This window comes from Perna viridis, chromosome 12 (genome assembly GCF_037379345.1).
Source record: "Perna viridis isolate PV_CMFRI_1.1 ecotype Kerala chromosome 12, ASM3737934v1, whole genome shotgun sequence".
Lineage (NCBI taxonomy): Eukaryota > Metazoa > Mollusca > Bivalvia > Mytilida > Mytilidae > Perna > Perna viridis.
Window position 1 is genome coordinate 18726166 of NC_142456.1, and position 22560 is coordinate 18748725.

The 22560-nt window shown below is 33.0% G+C and overlaps 1 protein-coding gene across 2 annotated transcripts in view; it reads right to left on the minus strand.

The window, feature by feature from the left end:
* Window positions 1–12587: 12587 nt before the first annotated feature.
* The window catches only part of LOC148601557 (solute carrier family 2, facilitated glucose transporter member 5-like), a 55466-nt gene continuing 45493 nt past the window's right edge, over window positions 12588–22560 (minus strand). For both annotated transcript variants that reach the window (XM_088554165.1, XM_088554164.1), the window contains exons 14-16: window positions 22363–22438; window positions 18354–18481; window positions 12588–17483 (exon numbers count right to left, since the gene is read on the minus strand). In XM_088554165.1, coding sequence (XP_088410291.1) covers window positions 17277–17483; window positions 18354–18481; window positions 22363–22438 — 411 coding nt within the window. In that variant the 3' untranslated portion in view covers window positions 12588–17276. The remainder of the gene's footprint in view (window positions 17484–18353; window positions 18482–22362; window positions 22439–22560) is intronic.

Genomic DNA, 22560 nt, shown 5'->3' on the forward strand with positions numbered 1-22560 from the left:
TCACTTGAATTGTTGGATCTTCCAGTGGGCATTTATTGGAGAAAATCCATGTTGATATTTGTTAGGATACTTTAATATCATCTCACCTTAAACAGTTGAAACTGAACTAATACAAAATAGTCTAGCTAATATTTAAAACTAACATAAATCCCACATGCATGTTAAAATTAATAATGTTTCTTTTACATTACAGAGTTCAATTAATCGAATTGATCTATTTGTGTCCATTGAGTTATGGTTTAATGCATTTCAATAAAAACAAATTTTGAGTTTGCACTGATAAACAGCTATACCTATTTATTCAATAAATAGGTATTACTCAACTTTATTGGTTGCTGCTCTTGATAAACAGTGACTTTAATTTTTTATTTTTTTTTATTTTTTTTTTTTGGTTTTTGTTGCTTCAAATACTCTCAGTTTATTCACAATCACAGGGAACATTTTTGACATAGATAACTAATTATCACGACTACCAGGTTTTCACTTTTCACTTTTCATCTTCTGGACTTTAAGGACAAAATGTTTAGATTACTTTTCTGCCTTTATTTGAGTTCGCTAAAAAGGGTAAATTACTGTTGTCCATCAGTCACCATTTAGATAATGGACAAATATATAAAGACTAAAGTTTTATATGCAAATCAGAAGTCAGAAGACTATTGTTAACTAGTACTTCCTTTTGATAAATACTTAGCTTTAAATGCAAAAATATTTTTTCAGTTAATAATATAATTTAACAAAAACTTAAAATCAAGATATTTTCATATGGAATCTGCCAAGGGGAAAAGAATTTAAGATTAGTTTTGTGCAATTCAGAATGCTTAGTGTTTGGCCACAAATAATTTATGAATCAATTATTTATGTACCTAAAATATAAAGTGAAACTTGTTTCGATCATTTCATGATATTTTTATAGAAACATACAGTACATTCATGAACAGCTATTTTTAATTGCTTTGTTTTTTTTTATCTCGTGTTGACCTCTGAAAATAGGGAAACTAATAATGATGATTATAGATATTTCATATGTATGTGTGTAGTACAAGTCTGCCCTGCTTATATATGTTTGTTTTTAATTTTGACAACTAAGCGGTAACTTAAAGAGTTTCCGTAGAAGAAGACATATTAATGTCGTAGATGTCATATTGTGTAGATATGTAACATTAAAAATCAACGAAAATACTCGTATCCAAGGAAAAGAGTTTGAGTGTGTGTAGTAGAGGTTATCATTTAAAAAAGAAAATGTTTGAATTTGAGATACTTCCTTATTTTTATAGAGATTGTTTTATTTTCAAAAGATGGACACGAAACAAAATGTTCACAATTTATGGGATTTAGAACATAAAATATCCATTCTCATTTGCGTTTTAAGACTTTCTTTATCCATTTCAAATGCTTTTGATTGGAACCTGATGATTATGAAGCATGTTTTCTCAATTATTGCCTTTCATTTAATCGAAATATATGAAGTACCTCATGGTAAATTCATAAGTATTTAGATGATACCAAAACGCAATATTCTTAAAACATTTGTTAAAGGAGCGTGAAAACAATGGCGGGAGAATCAATCATGTGTCGAAAACATAATTATGTGGTTAAGGATTTATCATAAATAACTGATGAAATAAATAATAATATGGGATATGCATAGCATAAATCAGCGAGCATCTACTTTCAGACCCTGGTTACCATGAGGGTTTATCTTTCCAATGTGCATATTTATCAACATAAATAGGTCTGCAATAATTCCTCTAGAGAAAGGTTTCGTTATCTGGCCCATGGGCTATAGTAATTAGAAGCCCTTTTACAATTCTCTCTCTCTCGCTCCCAGAAATCACACAAACAAACAGAAAACATATTTTTATTATCAAAATGAACTACCATAAACAATTCAAACTAAACTTATAACATCTAAGTTGAGTTAAACAGGTTCTACAGTATTATTTAACAGCAAAATTATTGTTTTTTTTTTAATTTCATTTCAAAGTAGGTAACATATTGCCAACTATTACAGCTCACCGTTCACGATCAAAAGCATATTATTAAATATAATTTCAGGTCTGCATTTGAGTACTACTTGCTAACAATTAATTTTTAGATTTGGATATTCAAATATGTTTGATTATTATGCTGATGATGAGAGGTTTCTTATTGAAACACATGTGCAGCATATCAAAATTTGCAATATATATAAAGCAGAGAACGCTTACCCTACCGGTGCACCTGGTATATGCTCCCAATTTTTATTGGAGTTTGAGTTGCTCATTTACTTTTGTTACTTTGTATTATTTTCGTTATTTTATGTTCTTTGTTGTGTGTGTCTGCTTTCGATGTCTGGTCTTTGTCCTTGTATTACATTATTTTGATTTCGCTGGAATCTTGGTTCCCTTGATTACTATTTCATCTGAATGAAGGCATACTGAACGAAATCTAGAGTAATTCCTTTTTTCTGGACCTTTACCTTTGTTTAGGAAGTGAAATGGAGTACCAAGCTAACTAATCAGGTGAATTAATAAATCATTGAAAGGTAATAACACATTTACCGAAATGATACATTCTAGGCAATAGTCAAACGGAATAGTCTTAAAATGGCAATATCAGGGTAAAAAACGCGAAGCATGAAACTACCGCAATGGTTCTGACTTGGTACAGGCATTTCAAATGAAAGGTGCGTTTAACGAGGTTTTATTGTGTGCTTAATCTCCAGCTTTCATTTCAAATCAAATTAAATCAATTTTATTAGACCGTATAACCTACAGGTTTTATGCAAGGGAAATTTAAATCATAGAAAGCAACGTTAAAGCCAACAAATAGTGTATGGAAGACTGATCTTACAAGCTCACTGCACAGCAAATTAGACTGAAACGGTAAACCAAATTTCAACACGCTCCCATGGAGAATTCCGAAAGATTGTAGTATTTTATACGAAATAGAAACTATACAAAGACAAAAGAGTCACTCCGTAATTAATAATCAGTATCCACTTGTCACAATTTAAATAAATTTGAAATACATACAAAATATTTTTGCTACAATATAAAAGGTAACAAACGTCATGTGATATGAAAATGAATTAATAATGTACATGTAAGCACATTATGGTGAAAAATATATAAAGCCATTTGTAACAAAGATATTTCTAGAATTTTAATCTAGGTTAGGCCTGTTTGGTTCAATAACTTTGGTCTTTGAAAGATTAAAAATGACAAAATAAATATAATTGAACAAGGATTTTAAGATCAAGATATGCGTTGCAGACTTTAATCCTGCAATTTGAGTTAACCTAATTAAAATTCATGTAAAATGTTTCAAATACTTTAATGCACATGCTTGTTTGACGCTTAAGAATACGAAATTTATTCAAGAGATGTATTGACAAGAACTTGAATGATTGACAACAAGCTTTATCTCTCTCTCTAGTCCTTGTTATGCCATAGGGCAAGGACTAGACTTCTCCATTTTTCTCTGTCTTGAGCAGTTTTCTCCAGTTCTCCCCAAGTTAGGCTGTGATCTCTCATCTCCTTTTCCACAGTTCTTCGCCAGGTGTTTTTTTGGTCGACCAAATTTCCTCTTCACGTCTGGTGTCCATCTAAGTGCTACCTTAGTGATGTTGTTGGCTGGTTTTCGTAGCACATGCCCAATCCATTTCCATCTTCGCTTTACAAGTCGCTTTAAATTGTTACAAGCTTTATAACAATAAACAATTATGTTCCTTAGACTAAAACTAAAAAAAAATGAAAAGTTGAATTTTGTCATTTTAACCTTTATTCACAATGAAAGAATTTATTACTATTTGTGATTCAGTTGTATTAAACGTCATCACGTCATCACGGGTTTTATGTTATTATCTGCATATGGACAAAGTCAGTATAATAATATATAACCAATCTGCATCTTGTACTTTAATGGTAAAAAATTCAATGTGGAATCATTACCCATATACAAAACCGTTCTTGACTAAAAATCTGATAAAATAATTTTCATTTATTTTAAACACGTAACCATCGGTTCTATGATGTTTCACTGATTCGGAGTTTAATCAAATTTTAAGAATACCACTGGCAGTCTACTTCAACAAACACCTTTTTTTAGACAACTCGTTATTGCCCTCTAGACGATGAATGATATACAAAACGATAATAATAATAATAATAATAATAATAATAATAATGACATATTCTAGTCCTATCAAATGACTTTTCTGGTTCTGTATGGAATATAAAATGTTAAACAAAACACATGCATATGTTTTGTGTATCAAGAAACAGAAAAAGAATAAAAGAAAGGAACAAATTATTTAGCTGCAGAAAATTTGAGAAACAGCATCTTTTATCCCAACGGACTACAACGATGTCAAATGATTAAACAAGGGATTTCTTGGCAAAATATACGATAAACAAATTCTCACTGAGTAAGATATTATTTGTCTTTGTAAGTCCACTGATTCTTTTTGTACTAATTACAGGCGTGGATCCAAGGACTGGCGTACCGGGCATACGCCCCCCCCTAAATCGGTAAGAAAAAAAAATCACCATACGTTTTACTCCAAAATAGTTTTTGCCTTGCTTTGCACGGCATTCAATTCAATTAACGCCCCCCCTCCCCCACTAAACCCAAATCCTGGATCCGCCACTGAATTATACAAGAATTTTGATAAAAAAATATTGACGACGGATGATAAATTTATAAGTCTTTAATAACATCTTGTCAATCATATCTATTTAAAACTAAAATTTATGAACAAAAATATTAACCTTTAGTTTGAAACTCTCTTTTCGTAAGAAGCCATGGACGACGATCAAAATTAAAATATGAGCCATTAAATAAAAGCATCATCAACGTTTTAGCTTAGCTTACATAGTGTCAACAATAACAGACTATTAACCGCTTCGTATCACTACTTATCCTATGATATATCCAATCTGTTAATATATTTGAGAATACGTGCTTTTGTTAGATATATACTTCTTCAGCAAATAAGTTTTTTTATTCATGTATTAGGAAGGCTGTAATACTGTTAACTATCATACCATTAATTAAATTATGAGAACGGTGTTGTGGGTACCTTTTTTAGTTTTTCAAACACAACGTAGGTTGATAAAATAAGCCATTTTTTTCTTTATTGTTCATTGCAAAATGCCAAACAATTATATAAATGTGCAGGTGTTGGCTTAGACATTTCCGTTATTCAAAAACGCCAAATAAATCGCGTAGTTATCATTTATGACCTGATTAACTAATATTAAAATTTTAAATGTCAATAATAAATACGTACAAATAAATGTCTGAAAAACGCTTCAGTTAATTATTTCTAAAATTTATTTACATACAAGAAGTTGTTAATGTATAAATGTTCGGAACATTTTGTGATCTCTCAGGGGACATAATTTAAGTGTGAGCCCCTGTAAGTTTCAGGCAGTAGGCAAAACATGATATGAAAAAAATCATCATTTTGATAGTTTAATTTGACTATTTGCACCATCAGAATCAAGGAAAACGGACAATATTTTCCATATCATGCTGAAATGGACATTTCAAGGGGAGATAACTTTGTCAAAAACCTAATTTTATTTGAGATTCTGATGAACAATTTCTGAGCAAATTCAATGATGCAGAGATCAAATAATGGTCTTTTCAAATAGATTAAAAAAAATAAATTTAATATGGAATGGTTTGGGCCATGATCCAAAAATCAATACAAACATTTCTTCTGTGGTGTGGAAACTTGTTATAATTCCTATGAAGATCATTCAACTAATACTCAAGTTATCGCGCGAAAACCTAGTGTCTATGGACGACGACGACGACGACGACAGCGCCATAGCAATATACGATCGCAAATTGTTTATTATCGTACACGTATAAAATGCTATTGTAACATCAAATGACTTCTTTCATTAATGAACGTGTGCACTGGTCATTAAAAATGTCTAATTTCCTCACGTTTTACCGAATTTAAAAGTGATATGCCTAAATTTTTATGATTTACATATTAAATTCGATGTTCCGAGTTAAATTCGGCCGTTAAAAAGTAATCAAGGGAACCAAGGTTATAGCGGTAATCAAAAGAATGTAATCCAGGGACAAAGACCAGACATGGAAAACAGACATACACAAAGAACATAAAGTAACTAAAATCATACATACAAAGTAACAAATGAAATTAGAATAAAATAATTAAATTAGGGTATCGATTTAAAATTCGGATATTCCCGATAAAATTCGGTGTGTACGATAAAATTAGGATACACAGCGTATTTAAATTCGACGTTGTTCCCATTTAAATTCGAACTTGTTCCTAATTAAATTCGACGTTGTTCTCGGTTAAATTCGGTGATGTTCCAGTTAAATTTTCACTAGTTTTGTTTAAAATGTCTCATTAATTTCTTTTGAAACCTGAATTTTTCACGAGTGTAGTTGGCGCCCTTCGTAAAGAGAAAATGCTAGTGCCCGGAGTAAATGCTTTAAAGACGCGGTAATCTGTAAAATTAAAACGTCAACATGCTAAAAGGTGTTGTATTCAATGTACAACAGCAAAGTATTTTTCAAAGAATAATTGTTGTAACTTGGAACTATACGCATGAGAGCAGAGTATAGACGAATGTGGAATTCCATCCTCATATAATTATAAATATCACTAGCTAGATTTTAAAATACTGGTGCCATTGCTTAATCGTCTCGGGCCAGTAGATAGAGAGGTTGATGCTGTATTTTGGGGATATTTTTTTATAGTTAAACAACCATATGAAATTCCGATTTCCTGTATGTCATATTTTTAAGCAGATTCGGCTGCACACTAGTACTGCACGCGGAATTTTTAGTTTATTTATCTATCACGTATACATTGTGCACATTAAAAGTGTGTCTACGGCGGTCGGGTCCATAGATTTCTAACTGTTGGGTGATCTTTCGAAGAAAAACATAGATATTATACAAAATTGGCAAAATTTTATGACTCTTATACATTCTATAAATTTTTGCATGCACACGTTGTTTCTAATTATATTATTTACTAGTATTCGGCAGCTATCTACTGCATTACATGTCTCCGCGGGTAGTGCCATAGACCTATAGTTACAGGTCTATGGTTGTGCGGTACTAAAGAAAACTATTATATTCAACTAAACTGTAAAAAGGAAATCTGGATGACAATTTAACTTTTGAAATTAACTTTACAAAGTATGTTCTCAAACAAATATTTCAGTTTTACTTTAAAAATAATGTTGTAAACACGTACTTCAGTAACCGCAATACCTTTTCATCATATAGGACTGTATCAAGGACTGTCTATAATACATTGTATAGCTTTACTACTTGAGGTCACTATTCCATGGTCAATACGTACATTGTACATGCATATATTCTCAAGCGAATACTATGTAATAACTGTTAAATCCTAGCTTTTCACAATGACAAATTTCATTTTAAGAATAAAAGGGGAAATTAGATGAGTGACACAACGTACATGTATGATGGTATACATCAAAATTGGCGTGTTTACGGAAATATGCATGGTCGGTAACTATTAATTTCTGAAGTGTTTTGTTACGTATCCATTGCTTTCCACAAAAACTCACTAGCTCAGGAGCAAACATTATAGGAGTTATTAATTAATTACAAGTTATTTCAAGTTTGATGAATATAAAATAAATAAAGAAGAAAAAAAAAAAACCCAAAAAATAAATAAATAAAAAAAAAACCAAAAAAAAAAAAAACAGTTCATTTGATTTAACAGACGCCCATAATCCTCTCCACTGTGGTAGCAGTTTACCGCGTCCATCAAGTTCCTCCCCTGCAGTGCAACCACACGATGCTAGTGTCTCAGCAAACTTATTCGGCAAGCTGTGGAGGAAAAGCATTGTTACGCACGACTCAAACAGCATTCTTCATTATGTATACCTATATATTATGTTTATTGACAGACCCGACAGGTGAGCTGTATAACGTTCAAATACACACACACCGCGAGCACACACTACGTATCAATTGATTGACGCTCCAGGGCACTACCTGTTAATTACATAAATGAAATACACATCCTGTTCCTAATCACGTATGGCTTGTTGAAAAATCGGGGTCTTCAATCTCGAGGTTTTCTTACGGGGTAACTTCCGATGTGATAGGGATAAGCCGCTGTGCTGTTCTACCAACTGTCAACGATTTTGGAAAAAAATATTAAAAGGCAATTCAAGTTATGCGTTGCATGTGTGATATGCACAAAGACGCCACAAGTACGGGGAACTACAACATCTTTACAAAAACAATGCACGTTTTTGTTAGTATTTTCCGTTGCGCAACAAAACTTTTTTTATGGCAGTAAAAGATTTTAGTTTCTCATTCAGCAAAGGAACAACTCAAATATGTATCTCGTTGATTTTATATATATATTTGTTTAAAAATCGCTATAAAATATATAATATAATAACATATACATGTATGTTATTTTTTTTCTATTTTCAAATGGACGGAATGTGTAGTGATTTTGAAAGTTAGCCACTTTACTTAAAGTGTGTAATCTACACCCTTAGATTTAATTGATGCTGATATAAACTGTCGGTGCACGGATAAGATTAATCCTTTATAGATCCTGTCTTAGTAATATCTTATAAAAGTTTCAAAGATCATGTTATCAAGTTGATTTCGAACAATTAACAATTCGGTTTCAGATAATCTTTTGTCATTTAAATATGTGCAATTAAATATAAACTTTAAGAATATCCAAGCGATGAACATAAAATGAATGATACAATAAACATGAAATTATGATGAAATGAAGAAAAAAAAAAAAAAAAAAAAAAAAAAAACGGGTGTGATAAAAGGATAATAGGGTCAATAAATTTTTCTACTCCGATTAAATATCACACAGGGTTCTGTAACGTGCGAGGAGCGAGGTATCTTTCCCAACAAATTGCACTTATATGATGTGCAGTTGGGATTTCAGTATTTTTTGTCTAACGATCCCAGAATGTAACATGCCAGGGTTACCCCATGTACACCTGGGGCACATAACCCTACTGCTCTGTGGGCAGAGCGCTCCGGCTCCTCGGTCAAAGTTCTAAGCACTATTTAGTCGCCTTTTACGACAAGCCTGACGCTGCTGTCGTCTATTCTTTTAACAACCGGGCTAGAATTTGTTTTAAAAAGACAGACAAAACCCCTTTTTAGCTTACTGTACAATGCTATTATCTTAGTAGTTTCCAAAAATGAACACTTTACTTACAGGCTTCATTTTAAAAAAATATTTTCTAATATTACAAATTCATGATTAGTAATATTATAGGGTTATTAAATGGTTATTTTCATATTAATCCTGTATTATGTCCAAGTACAATCGTATTGGGTTGAGATCACTTGTATTGGCTCACGCTCATACAAATGTACCCTATGTGGATCTGAGAGTATTAAACACGCTAAAGTAAGTCAACGTACCGAAGAGTGAAACAAATCTGGATCGGAAGCCCCTTTTAATGTGATATGACCCTCTCCACTGATTTTGCAATGCTTTTAATCAATGAGGTCTTTCACATATGAATGGTCAATTGGGTATACAGTATATTATAACAACTCTCATTCTTTTAGCGGTTTCCATGTACCATGTTTTTAGCTCTGCATGCTCGCCAAGGGAACGCTCTTCTAACACTTTAGACTGTATTTTATAGTGCGTGAAACATCTGAGTGTTTAGAATAAACAAAGCCGATGTAATTAAACGCGATTAGTAGAATTAATTTGGAAATTGAGAGTATAAACATCTTGCATTTATCGCGAAAGTGACTCGATTGGTGTGTAGCACATGCGGCTTCTTTTATCTTTGAACGGTGTCGGCTAGCAACTTCCATTATCTGCAAATGTATTTCGCAGTTTTTAATCTTTTATTTGATGACCTTATAAAAAAAAACTGCATCAAAAACAAATATACGACATTATAGAATACGGACATGGTTAATGGGTGTTTACTAGAGCTTTTAATTCTACAGAAAATTTCTTTTGGAATTAGGTAAAATATAACTTTCATGGATATATACAATGTACATGTATTTCAGTCAGTTTAGAATGCAAGTTAACTGTAAACAGAATTCGGAGGTAGCACATCTTGTCGCTGGCAAGTTTTTTTTTCTACAATTACCCGATAAATTGATTACATGTATTCAATAAGATCTGTTACAGTATAATATTTTTTAAATCAAACGAGGGCATACTGAATTCACAAAATATGAATAAAATTTTTTTATAACAACAAACTGTTTACTTTAATATATTTTTTAAGGGAATGTAAATGATTTTAAGAATCAAAATGAAAAAAAAAAAATTTGATATATATATATTTTTTTAAATACACACAATAACATTATCTGTTGTCGCACCTGCTTGCATCGATATAAATCAATTGTAGACGACCGTTTGTGCAACTTATACCCCAACTTAATAAGTGGACACCTCGTCCGTCCGTCTGCCATTTCGGCATGCCAAATATCGTCGGCTCCCAATATGGCTTGACTGATTTTAAATTTTGTGTTAGGCTTTACCTACAAAGGGCATACGTTGTAAGTGATTTTGAATTATCTCCGATATCCTGTTCTGTGAGCCTTTTTCACTTTTCACCTTTTTAAATTTTCACTTCAAGGGCTCACAATTGATGGGTTGGTTTTAAATTTGGTGGGTGTCTTTATATAGATGGCGCATACATACGATGTCTGGGGTGATGTCTGATATTAATTCCTGTACAAGTGGCGATATATCTAGCGCGACAACGCATGTAATCTTCATGTTTGAAATGTAATTTAAATCAGACCATCAAATGATATATTTATTCATAAATATTTATTATTTCGTTCACATGCAAACACGTCACATTTTGTTGCGACCACTGACGTAAGAATGAGCGTTTTTTCGTTTTTTGTTTTTTTTATTATTGCGACTGAAGTTCTGAAATAATACAGTATTCCTTATAGCTAGACTATTATGATTTTGTTGAACATTTTCGTAAAAATGGCTAAATATTTTTTTACAATCGTATGTTATAAAATGAGGAGCTGAAATACATTTTTTTATTAACAAATACCCGTTATAATGTATTTTTTATTTATTACTTTTTATTAATGTTCAATAATCAATTAATATTATCATATAAAATAAAAATCCTTTTTTCATTGTACGCCAATTTATTACTCTAGTTAGCCTGTTCACGTTCAAATGTTAAAAATCACCGCGTCTTTGAAGTATTTACTCCGGGCAATAGCATTTTCTCTTTACGGAGGGCGCCACCTATACTCGTGAAAAATTTAGGTTTCAAAAAAAAATGAATGACACATTTTAAACAAAATTAGTGAAAATTTAACTGGAACATCACCGAATTTAACCGAGAACAACGTCGAATTTAAATACGCTGTGTATCCTAATTTTATCGTACATACCGAATTTTAAATCGACACCCTAATTTAATTATTTTACTCTAATTTTAACGGCACAAGTCCGAATTTAATATGTAAATCCTATAAATTAGGCATTTCACTTTTAAATTCGGTAAAACGCGAGGAAATTAAGCATTTTTAATGATCAGTGGTGGGATGAGAGTTCAATGATGCAAATATAGGTTGAATGTTTCAAAAGCGTAATGTGTCAATAATCAACAGGCAATACTTGTGTCACGATGCTGGTGTCAACTAATTGATGATTACGGATATTCGTTAAATTCATTGTGATTGATTTAATAATGGCATCATATTTCCATTGCATTGTTCATCACAAATCATCAAGTTTACAACTTAAAACTTTTACTTCTACGTATAGTCTGCCATTGGAATTGTGGTAGCAACGTCAGCAACAACTATCAAAAGCACAAAAGAGTATAGTAATTTTTGTAATCATTTAAAAAACAGTTTTTTAACAGGTACTTATTTACTATGATACTTGTAAAGCCTCCAAAACCCTATCAAATAAACCCAATAAATAAAAATTGTCAAAGAGTAATCAAGGGAACCAAAGTTATAGCAGTAATCAAGGGAACCAAGATTATAGCGGTAATCAAGGGAACCAAGGTTACAGCGGTAATCAAAGAGTAATCAAGGGAACCAAGGTTATAGCGGTAATCAAGGGAACCAAGGTTACAGCGGTAATCAAAGAGTAATCAAGGGAACAAATGTTATAGGGGTAATCAAAGAGTAATCAAGGGAACCAAGGTTATAGCGGTAATCAAAAGAATGTAATCCAGGGACAAAGACCAGACATGGAAAACAGACATACACAACAAAGAACATAAAGTAACTAAAATCATGCATACAAAGTAACAAAAGTAAATGAGCAATTCGGACTCCACTAAAAACTGGGAGCATGGACCACTTGCACCGGTAGGGTAAGCGTCCTCTGCTTTTCTAGAAACACCCACCGAGTGGCTCATAAAAAGTCAAATCCGGGGTAGACAAACGAGGAAAGGAAAACCATGACCCGTTGAATACATCAGTTATCATGGTGCTGATGGATACACCATAACGATCCACAAGTTCATGAAGACGACCATAAAACTTCTGTAGTGATGACTTCAATCTTAAAGCATATTATTATACGAACAATCATAAATTAAGTGAGGCATTAACACTGTATTCACGTTTTAGTATAAATGTCAAGAGTGGATAATATAAGGCTGATTCTTAAAAGTTTCACTTAAAGTAATAACATAAGAAAATAAAACAAAAGGCTCTCGAAGAGCCTGGATCGTTCATCTTGCAAATAATGTCCCATTAACTAAGTAAGTAAATGTATCATGCTTTGTTACCATTGCTTGACAAAAAATACCGAAAAAAACCTAAGTTCAACTGAGTACCTAAGGCAATGTACACTGTTGATAATGCCTTCTAAATGTTCTTATAATCTCTGGAATAAATTTGGGCAGGGATCCCCCTATGCCCTGTTGTTCCATCGGGTCTGAGGAGCACTAGCCAGTATACATTTGCTGAAAAAGATTATAAAAACCATTTCATCATCACCATTTAAACAAGGAGGCCAACAAATATCGTTGAAATCAAAACAAGTTTAAAAATTAGCGGGGAAATAGCCAGCCAGAACAAACTTTCGTCATCACCATTCAACTAAGAACACAATGTTTCCTAAAGAAACAATAAAATCTTTGGATCTGAGCAACTGGTGAAAATGTTCGCAAAAATGGCAGCCATTATGGAAATGGCCGCTTAAAACAATTCAATATCGCCATCAATTGATATTATCATGTTTATCTTGTGAGTACCTTCATCTTCATTATTCTTTTTTAGTTGAGGAAAAATAGCCAAAAAAAGCATTTGGACCCCTATTTTTTTTTAGTAACACCGACCATGGTTTTTGACCAATGAAAAACCTAAATAATCAGTTTGCGCAGTGTACCCTAAAAACAGTTATGCCAAGTTTCATTAAATTTGTTGCTAATTAAGAGAAGAACATTTTCAAAATAGAACACGTGAAATAAAAAAAACGACAAAAAATCTGTTTCAGGGGCCACAACTAATACATCAGGCAACGAATCATTTTCAAATTTTTGGCATATGTCCGTCTCCTAATGGTGAACAAAATTACTCCTCAACAAATTTTGTGAAATTCGGCGGTTTTTGACTTATTTGCAAAAGATCTGTAATTTGTTTATGTTTTATTCTGAGTAACAGCGGCCATGTTTTTCAACGAATCATTAATCCAAATGGTCATTTAGTGCAGGATGCTATAAAAATAATTATACCTCCTTTCCGTGATTTCTGTACGGTACTTTCTGAGAAGATTTTTGAAAGTAATAAATCAAAAACAGTAAAAATCGATTAAAAAGGGCAATAACTCCAACACGGAACAGATTTTCACCAAAGTTTAACCACAGATAGACTTCATCATGCTAAATACTCCCCCCTCAAACGATATATGCCGGAAATACAAAACTCAAGTCAGATTAGAATAAGACGCTCCCAGGAGCCTGAATCGCTCACCTGGTTGAATTTTTCCTTTCAAGGGCAATGAATTTAACAAGAAGTTGTCCAACTATTTTGACTCAAGAAGACTTTGGTAGGACTTAAAGATCATTTCAGTGACTGAAAGTTTCTTTCAATGCATCATAGTTTTCAAGATATTGGCTGAAAACTGTATAAAAAAACGCCATTTTTCCCCTTTCAAGGGCAACAAGTCTTACAGGGGGTCGTCTGACAACTTTTATATCTGAAGACTTTTGTAGTCCTAATAATAAGGATCATTTCATCTATTGAAAGAATTTTGCTAAACTAAACGGTTTTGGAGATATATGCAAGAAACTAATGTCTGACCTCTATGTTCTATTTTTAGTAACAGCAGCCATGTTTTTCGACGGATCGAAATTCCTACATCATTTCTAAGCCATATACCCCAAGGAACATTCATACCAAGTTTGGCTTCAATTGGTCAAGTAGTGTCAGAGAAGAAGATTTTTGGAAGACATAACATTAAAAATAGCAGAAAACGTTGAAAAAGAGCAATAACTCCAACATGGCTTAACGGATTAAAATTTGACCACAGATAGATCTCATCATGCTGAACATTTTTACCCATGTCAGAATTTAGCTAAACCTAACGGTTTTGGAGATGTATGTGGAAAGCTACTGCCTGACCCCCCATGTTCTATTTTTAGTAACAATGGCCATGTTTTTCAACGGATCAAAAATCCCCACAACAGTTCTATGCAGGATACCCCAAGGAACATTCATGCCAAGTTTAGTTCCAATTAGTCAAGTACTGTCAGAGGAGAAGAGTTTTGAAAAATTGTTAACGACGACGACGGATGCGAAGTGATGGCAATAGCTCACTTGGTCTACGGCCAGGTGAGCTAAAAAGGAAATCGCCACTAAGTCATCAAAAAACCCCAGAAGTATCAATAGTAACAGCAATAAACAGAAAATACCAAATAGGTCATTTTTTACTGAAGCATAAATACTCTAGGGGTTTTGACATGAAAAAATATGGCAATTTAAGAGATTTTGCGGTAGATAACTTAAATACCGCACGTTACCACATTTTCATGATAATATTGGGGAGCAGACATTGGGTTGCTTGAAGATACCTTTTTATATGAATTTATTTTTCCCTGCAGAAAATGAATGTTAATCCAAACACAACACAAAAAGTGGATTTTTGCCTCAATGAGGTATAGAAAGTGGCAAAAAAATAAAAAAATGTTTCAGTTCTTTTGGGTTGTTGACAAATTGATTCGTAAATGGTAAGTATTAGGATATTGAAAATCATATCCTAGTAGATTAGTGGGTTGGTCGTGCAAAGATGGGGGAGGGGAGGAGTATCTCAGCCCACGTATTACTTCCCACTGTCCTCCAAAGAAAACCCTTTGCTTTGCATCAGAAAACCCCAAAAGGACATTCGGGAGGAAAAACAATATTACAGTTTCAAAATGGCATCATGTTTTAAAAAAAAATTTCATTCAGCCATTTAAGAGAAGTTGAGGATTTGAACTGGGGACAAATGAATGAACAAACCCCAAAACAGACCAACGGACACACTGACAGCATGATCACTATACTCGCCCATCTTTTAAAGCAAGGGGTATAAATATCATTTTTTTCTCTTCTGTAAATTGAAGTGTTGACATATAAAAAATATTTGTATATTACATTATTTGCATGTTACATCCATGATAAATTGCCCATTACCTATTTTGAAATATGCATTGAAGAAAATGCAAAGATATATCTAAAAAATACAAATACTTGCTTCGTTTAAACTGAAAAAAGCAAACAAACGAAATCCAACAATAAAATAAATTAACAAAAACAATTTTCCTTTAATTCAATTAAAGCTTAATATAAACGTGTATCTAAACACAAAATAAAACAATGAGATTTACCTTTTATATTGAAGTGTAATCTAAATTTCCTTCCACAATTAACATGATTAAAGCATTTAAGAACAATGAGATTCACCTTTTATATATGAAGTGTAATCTAAATTTCCTTCCACAATTAACATGATTAAAGCATTTAAGAACAACGAGATTCACCTTTTATGTCTGAAGTGTAATCTAAATTTCCTTCCACAATTAATGCTTTTAAGAACAACCTATTACAGCAGTACTGTTAAAATGATGATTGTACATTGCCATATACAATGGATTTATTAAAAATGATTAAAAATATGATTCAATAAAAAAACATATCTGACTCTGTTCTTTCACAAAATAAAACATCAAATGCCCATATTTCATTCACAAAAAAACAGCCACATTCCTAGCCCTTTAAAACTATTCTTAGTTTTGTATTCAGCATTCAACTCCAGTTATAACATTTGTGGGCAGTTTGAACTGACAATCAAGATAGTAAAAATACACTCAAACTTATCTTAGGGCAAACTATGATCAAATTTTAATACTGACATATTTAAAGACAGGCAAACATAGAAATTGCCTAACAGAGCAATGCCTTCGGATATGCTGTACAAAGATGATACTATTAGATTAACTTAAGAGAGTGATGTGACCCCAATTCAGTTGGTTGCGTTTTATGGCTGACAAATTCAATTAACTGCAATAATAAATTTGTTTTTCAAGGGGCAAGAAAGGAAAAAAGGTTTTATTTACAAACTTATCACAGTCCAACAGTAAAAAAATATGTTTTCAACATGAAGATTAAAACGACTTGATACATAAAAACTACACAAATTCTAATTTCTTATATCATAAAATGTCTGTACTAAAACCCAATTCTAGCTACCTACATATGCTATTAAGCTGTGAAAGATTTTAAGATCATAAATAGTAAATCACAGATGATGTTTGCACCATGTTACATTGCACTTTGTGCCATGAGTAATCTCTAATATCCAATTTCTAAGATAATACAATGTATGCACTTAAAACCAATTTTAGCTACCTACAAATACATTAAGGCTGCGAAAGATTTTGGATCACAAATATTTAATCACAGATGATGTTTGCACCATGTTACATTGCACTTGTGCCATAGGTAATATCTTATAAAATAAATATACATATAAATTATTGTAGTTCACTCATGGCATTCCTCAACAAACACCACATTGACAATATTATAAAGAAAAATAATTTAGTATTATCTTTATATACAAAAAAGATTATATGATATAACAAGACCAAAGTTGGGATCAAAAAAGGCCTGTGATAGTATGTTGAATTTTGTTGTTGTCAATTTTGTACTTAAGTCAAAAATGTCAAATGACAGCCTGAAAATTCCCCTTTTTAAAAGTTATCTGCATTGCTTCTGTCGTGCACACAACTAACAGTCACTTGCCTAACACACTGTCAATCATGATTGAGCTCAATCATTTGATCCTGTTGTCCATTTTCATTGTCTTTGTTACAACACATGTTTTCAACAAATTTGTATTCAGCGGAATTCTCCAAGCCTCCGAGGTTTTCAAGAGTCTCTGGAACACCCTTATGTATAAGGAACAATAAAACTAAGACTACACCCATGTACAGGGCATAGATGTAACTCTGAAGATATAGCTGAAATAGAAAATAAATACAAATGTGTGAATCAATAGTTCTTATTGTTTTTCATAATACACATATGTGTCTTTGTGACATTTTCAAATTATTTCGGTGCATACTTTATGTGCCTATCTATCTCTCAAAAATATATTTTGTTTACTGTTTCATAATCTAGCTTTTAAGGTAATCAGCTCAGCATAATCAGGGTATTGTGTTGATTATGATGATCCAACAACAAACATGGCCGACATATCTGGCATAGGCACTGTGTAAAAGGCACTTTTTTCCAGAATATATCCGAAAAATAGTGGTAGAGAAAATAAGAAAATGTCTATCCTTCTTTGGCTTGATAATTCAATACTTTCAGAGCTAGATATTGCACAAAGGAGGTACCACCCATAATATAAAATGGCAAAACAAAGTGACAAAAACGTCTAAGTTGAACATGGTTACAATGTAGAAAAACATTTGTAGAAATTTTCAATACTTTGATGGGCACAATTATTCAATGTGTATTTAAACATTGCGAAAATTTTGAAGGATATACTTTTTGAGTTGCATATTACACTAAGTAGGTACCGCCAAAAACATCAAGGGCCAATGGTTAAAACAACTTTAGTTACCGCTTGTCTCAAACAGTTCGTCTGCCCGTCTGTCTGTCTGTCTGTCCAAATGTCCATCACATTTATGGGGTACCTACTTTGAGTAACATATAACTCAAAAAGTTTAAAACTAATATTATTCAAATTTTGCAGTGTTTATATACAAGCTAAATATACTAGTATGCACTTTATTGGCTTGCCCTGCATATTGTTACAACCAAATAAATTATTAATAAAAACCACTTAGTATGTAACCATTTTTTTTATTCATAAAGTAACTTACTTGCAAAATTCTAAACAAAAACAAAACAACAAAACTAGTAATCCAATTCACTGCCATGGAAATGGTAAAAGCTGCACTTTGGTCCTTCTCATCAAACATTTCTTGTACTACTATATAAGGAATTGGACCTGAAAATAAACATTTAAGTGTCCAATTCAGACACATTCGTATTCAATAAGATGTATAATATACAGATTTCACTTCTTAATTAAACCATCAGAGCAGTGCCAAAGTCAACTGCCCTAAATTAATTTATAATTTGTATCATTTCCCAGGACATTCAGTCTTAAACAGACAAATGTGTCATTAATGGCATTATCCGAATATATTTCATTTTAACATTTATTTCCATGCTATTAAAGTTATTGTGTAAGTGATAGCGTCAACGTGTCATAAGATATGTCACGAAACATGCTAAAAATATGACATATTATACATAACATACCGGGTAGATTAACATTTCATTTAATCATTTTGCTTTTCATTTCAATACTTATGGTTTTAAGTGCTTCTTTTATACCATTAAATTTTGGATTTTGATCTTCTAAGGTCTGCAAGTTTCTGGTTACACAATATACCCTATTTTGAGTTGCAAAAATTACGACCCTTACCTATTTTTTCACGATTTTAAGGGAAAAATAAACTCCTGAAAAATATGAGATTTGTGTGTACTCCTGTCCGTAATTAAATGCGACCTTACAACAATGGCGGTGCACTTGTTGGCACAGCAAGTCTGCAGGCTGCGCAGTTTAACAAATGCCAGGCAGCACTGGGAATAACCAGGAGCAATATTATTCGTCTGGAAAATCATCAAACGTTGCTAATCACTATGGAGAAATACCCAAATGCCACAAACTTGTTGTAATGTACAACACGAGCACTGACTCCTAAACCGGACCTTCTTTTGATGTACAGTCTTATTTACTAGCTGAAGATTCAACAACGCAATTCAGAATAAAACATTCAACTTGTTTAAAAAACATGAAACGTTGAACAAAACAGTTCAGAAGCAAGCAGATTCTGCAACCAAAATGGCAGTAAATGCATATCAAATTTACACAAAAGGGAGGAACCAATACTGATAACCACCTTCCTGTATTATTTCGTATTTTTTTAAGATTGTTGGGTTTAACGTCCGAGCAGCTATATTCAGACAATGAACATGAAATGGATGATAAAATGAACATGAATGATGATGAAATGAAAAAAAGGGATGGGACACAAGGATAATAGGGTCGACAAATTTAAATTGCCCACTAGAAAAAGGGAGGGATGGGTAAGGTCGGGCAATTTAGCCTCCTGTGGCGGAGCGCAAAGATTCCTACTCTTATCGAATACCACAGCAGGGTTCTTCAACGTGCAAGGAACGTGGCATCTTTGCCAACACATGGTTTGCGGTCAGGTTTTCTGTATTATAGCCTAACAACCCAGCATGTAACACACCAGGGGTACCCCATTCCACCACCTGGGGCACACATCCAAGTTGCTCTGTGGGCAGAGCGCCTAGCCCCTGGCTAGGTTCTGAGCTCTATTTAGTCGCCTTTTACAAGCTTAGCGCTGCTGCAGGCCTATTCTTTGACACCCTGACCTGCACGGGACTCAACAGGTACGAGGACACAATTAATTTCGTAGTGCATTTCAACAGACCCGTCTTGACATATAAATAAATTCCACTGCTTCAAACTCAATGAAACTTTACCAGTATGGAAACATGTATAAAAGCAGATTCCGATAAGAGTGCCAGAAAAATTCACCATAATTTTTTTATTTTTAGCAACTTTGCTTCGGAGATCATGCAGACATGAAAAGTGACTACTGCCAAATGTCCTAAATTTTGACCTTCTTCCATAGGACCAAATCACAACTTCCACATAAAATTACAGAATGAAACGAAAAACCTTGTAAATTTGATCCTTGCCCTACATTTCTGCACTAAATACTAAGCAATAAAGTTTATGAGAGCAAAGAAAAAAAATCATGAAGAACCACATTGAAATGAAAGCACCGAAGGTGCTGAAACTTGGAAGTCGCTTGGTGTGCAACCTGCAAGATAGGTTCCTGATGTTTATTTTTAAGCAATGTACTAGAGTGCTGGTCATGACTTGGGCTAAGGTTTGAGAATGTTTTGTTGTTGAACCAATATTTTCCTTTCAACCTGCAACAAACCAAAACAAAGATGTACACAAATATCGTGAAAATAAGATTACTGCATTAGTTTACGTTTTTGAGACCTTAAACTTGAAAAAAGGCAGCTGATGATGTTAACTCTGAAGCTTCTTGATAAAATGATTTTGATTATAATACCATCCACGGGGCATAGTTAAAATCCAACACCACCCAAAGAGAGATAACTCCAATTTTTAACTAGACTAATTCCCAATCGCAATATTCAGTAGTCCTATGAACCAGGATAGCTTTTAACTATCTTCTTTGAAATTACTATGCGGCCAAGCGGGAAAAAATAGTTTGGCAACTCGATTTACCAGTTCGACAAAATTTAGCTGAAAATTAACACTTAAAAATGTTGGAAATATCATCCATTAAGGATATCGGTGAAATATTTAAAGTTTAAAAGAGAATCACCCATTAATTTGAAGACAGCATTTCCGTCCGTGAAGTTATCTGCCGGAAGCCCTTTTGTCATTCTTATACTTACAATACTCGAAATCACTCACGTGACTTCCAAGTAATAGGAACTATATTCGAAAAATCAAGGGGAATTCATTGTGAACAAGGCGGGTGCCAGGGTGACGGCATTCTCAGAGATGTGGTCGTGGTTGAAACGTCTGTCACCAAGTAACATTACTTTGTGTTCTAATATCATAATTGAGGAAAAGAGATCCAAGCATCACATTGTAAGAAAAACAATAAACAGCCTGTAGCAATTTTCTGACAATGAGACGTGGGAAGACGTTTTTTTAAAGACCTTAAGGAAGAAACTCTCCCTTCATTGTTAGAAAGATTGACGGGTTGCCCCACGTCCAAGCTCTCTTTCCCTGACGCATTCCATCCAGACTACAAAACAAGCCTCTTTTCAAAATGTCATATTTCTTGAATTCAAATTTCTTGGTATTATTCTTATGTGAGAGCATATGATTAAAAAATTTGAAAAAAATTGAAAATTCTCTTGAAATTTCCAAGTCAAAAAAGGGACAATTTATTACAAGACAGAACAATTATTATAAGAAAACAATTCTTATTTATTACTAAATACAATCCAGCTCTAAATCACATAAAGAGAGTAGTTTAAAGCATTGGAACTTACTCCCAACATAATGAAAGATTCAGTATTCAATTCTCAGCCTATTGTAGCCTATAGCAGCAATGAAAACTTACAAGAAATTCTGTTCGGAAGGTATCAAATAATACCTCAACAACAACACTAAATTTATATTTTTCATTCAATATAAAAAAAACCATACCCAATCATGTTAAGTCTATACATACACATACATTACTATTACATGCACATACAAAACAAGAAAACTGTTGGTAGTATTCACTAATATGACACCACCTACTCCCCATTTAATAACGTGTACCTTTTTTACCTCCATTCCATTTCATCCAGTGGTGTAGGAGGAGTAACAGAAAGAAATAGGTCCCCCAATGTCCCGTATTCATAAATGACCAGGTCTATGTTTTGCTGAAAGAAACCCCTAATTGTATTTTGATCAAATCTAAAATAGGAGGTGCACAATGTAAACATGTAGCAAAGATTCTTTGAAAGTTTCATTCAAATGAATTCAGTGGTGTAGGAAACACGGATGAGTACCTCTATGCATAATGGAAGTATAGACGGAGAGAAGGGCTGCATTCTTATCACTATTTATCCCCACTGAGCAAGTGGGGACAAAATAGAAGAAAGATTAATGGGTATGGAAAACAATATTTTTTTCAATTCATATCACATAATCAATACTCACTGTGTAAGTGATAATGTATCTTCTGTTAATACTTCACTAGTAAACTTTAGATAAAGCTCAATTCAAATTTATAATAAACTTACCCAAACCCAGGGAAAATGCCACAACGTAAATTGAAACAGCTGTTACAGCAAAAAATGGACATGCTTCTTGGAAGCTCTAAAACAAAGATAAGATAAGATCAGATCATATCAGTTTTAAAGGAACATTGATGGTGTTGACCCTTTAATTTTCTGTTGGTCCTACTTTTGTTCTAAGTAAGAGTAATCAAGGCTACCAAA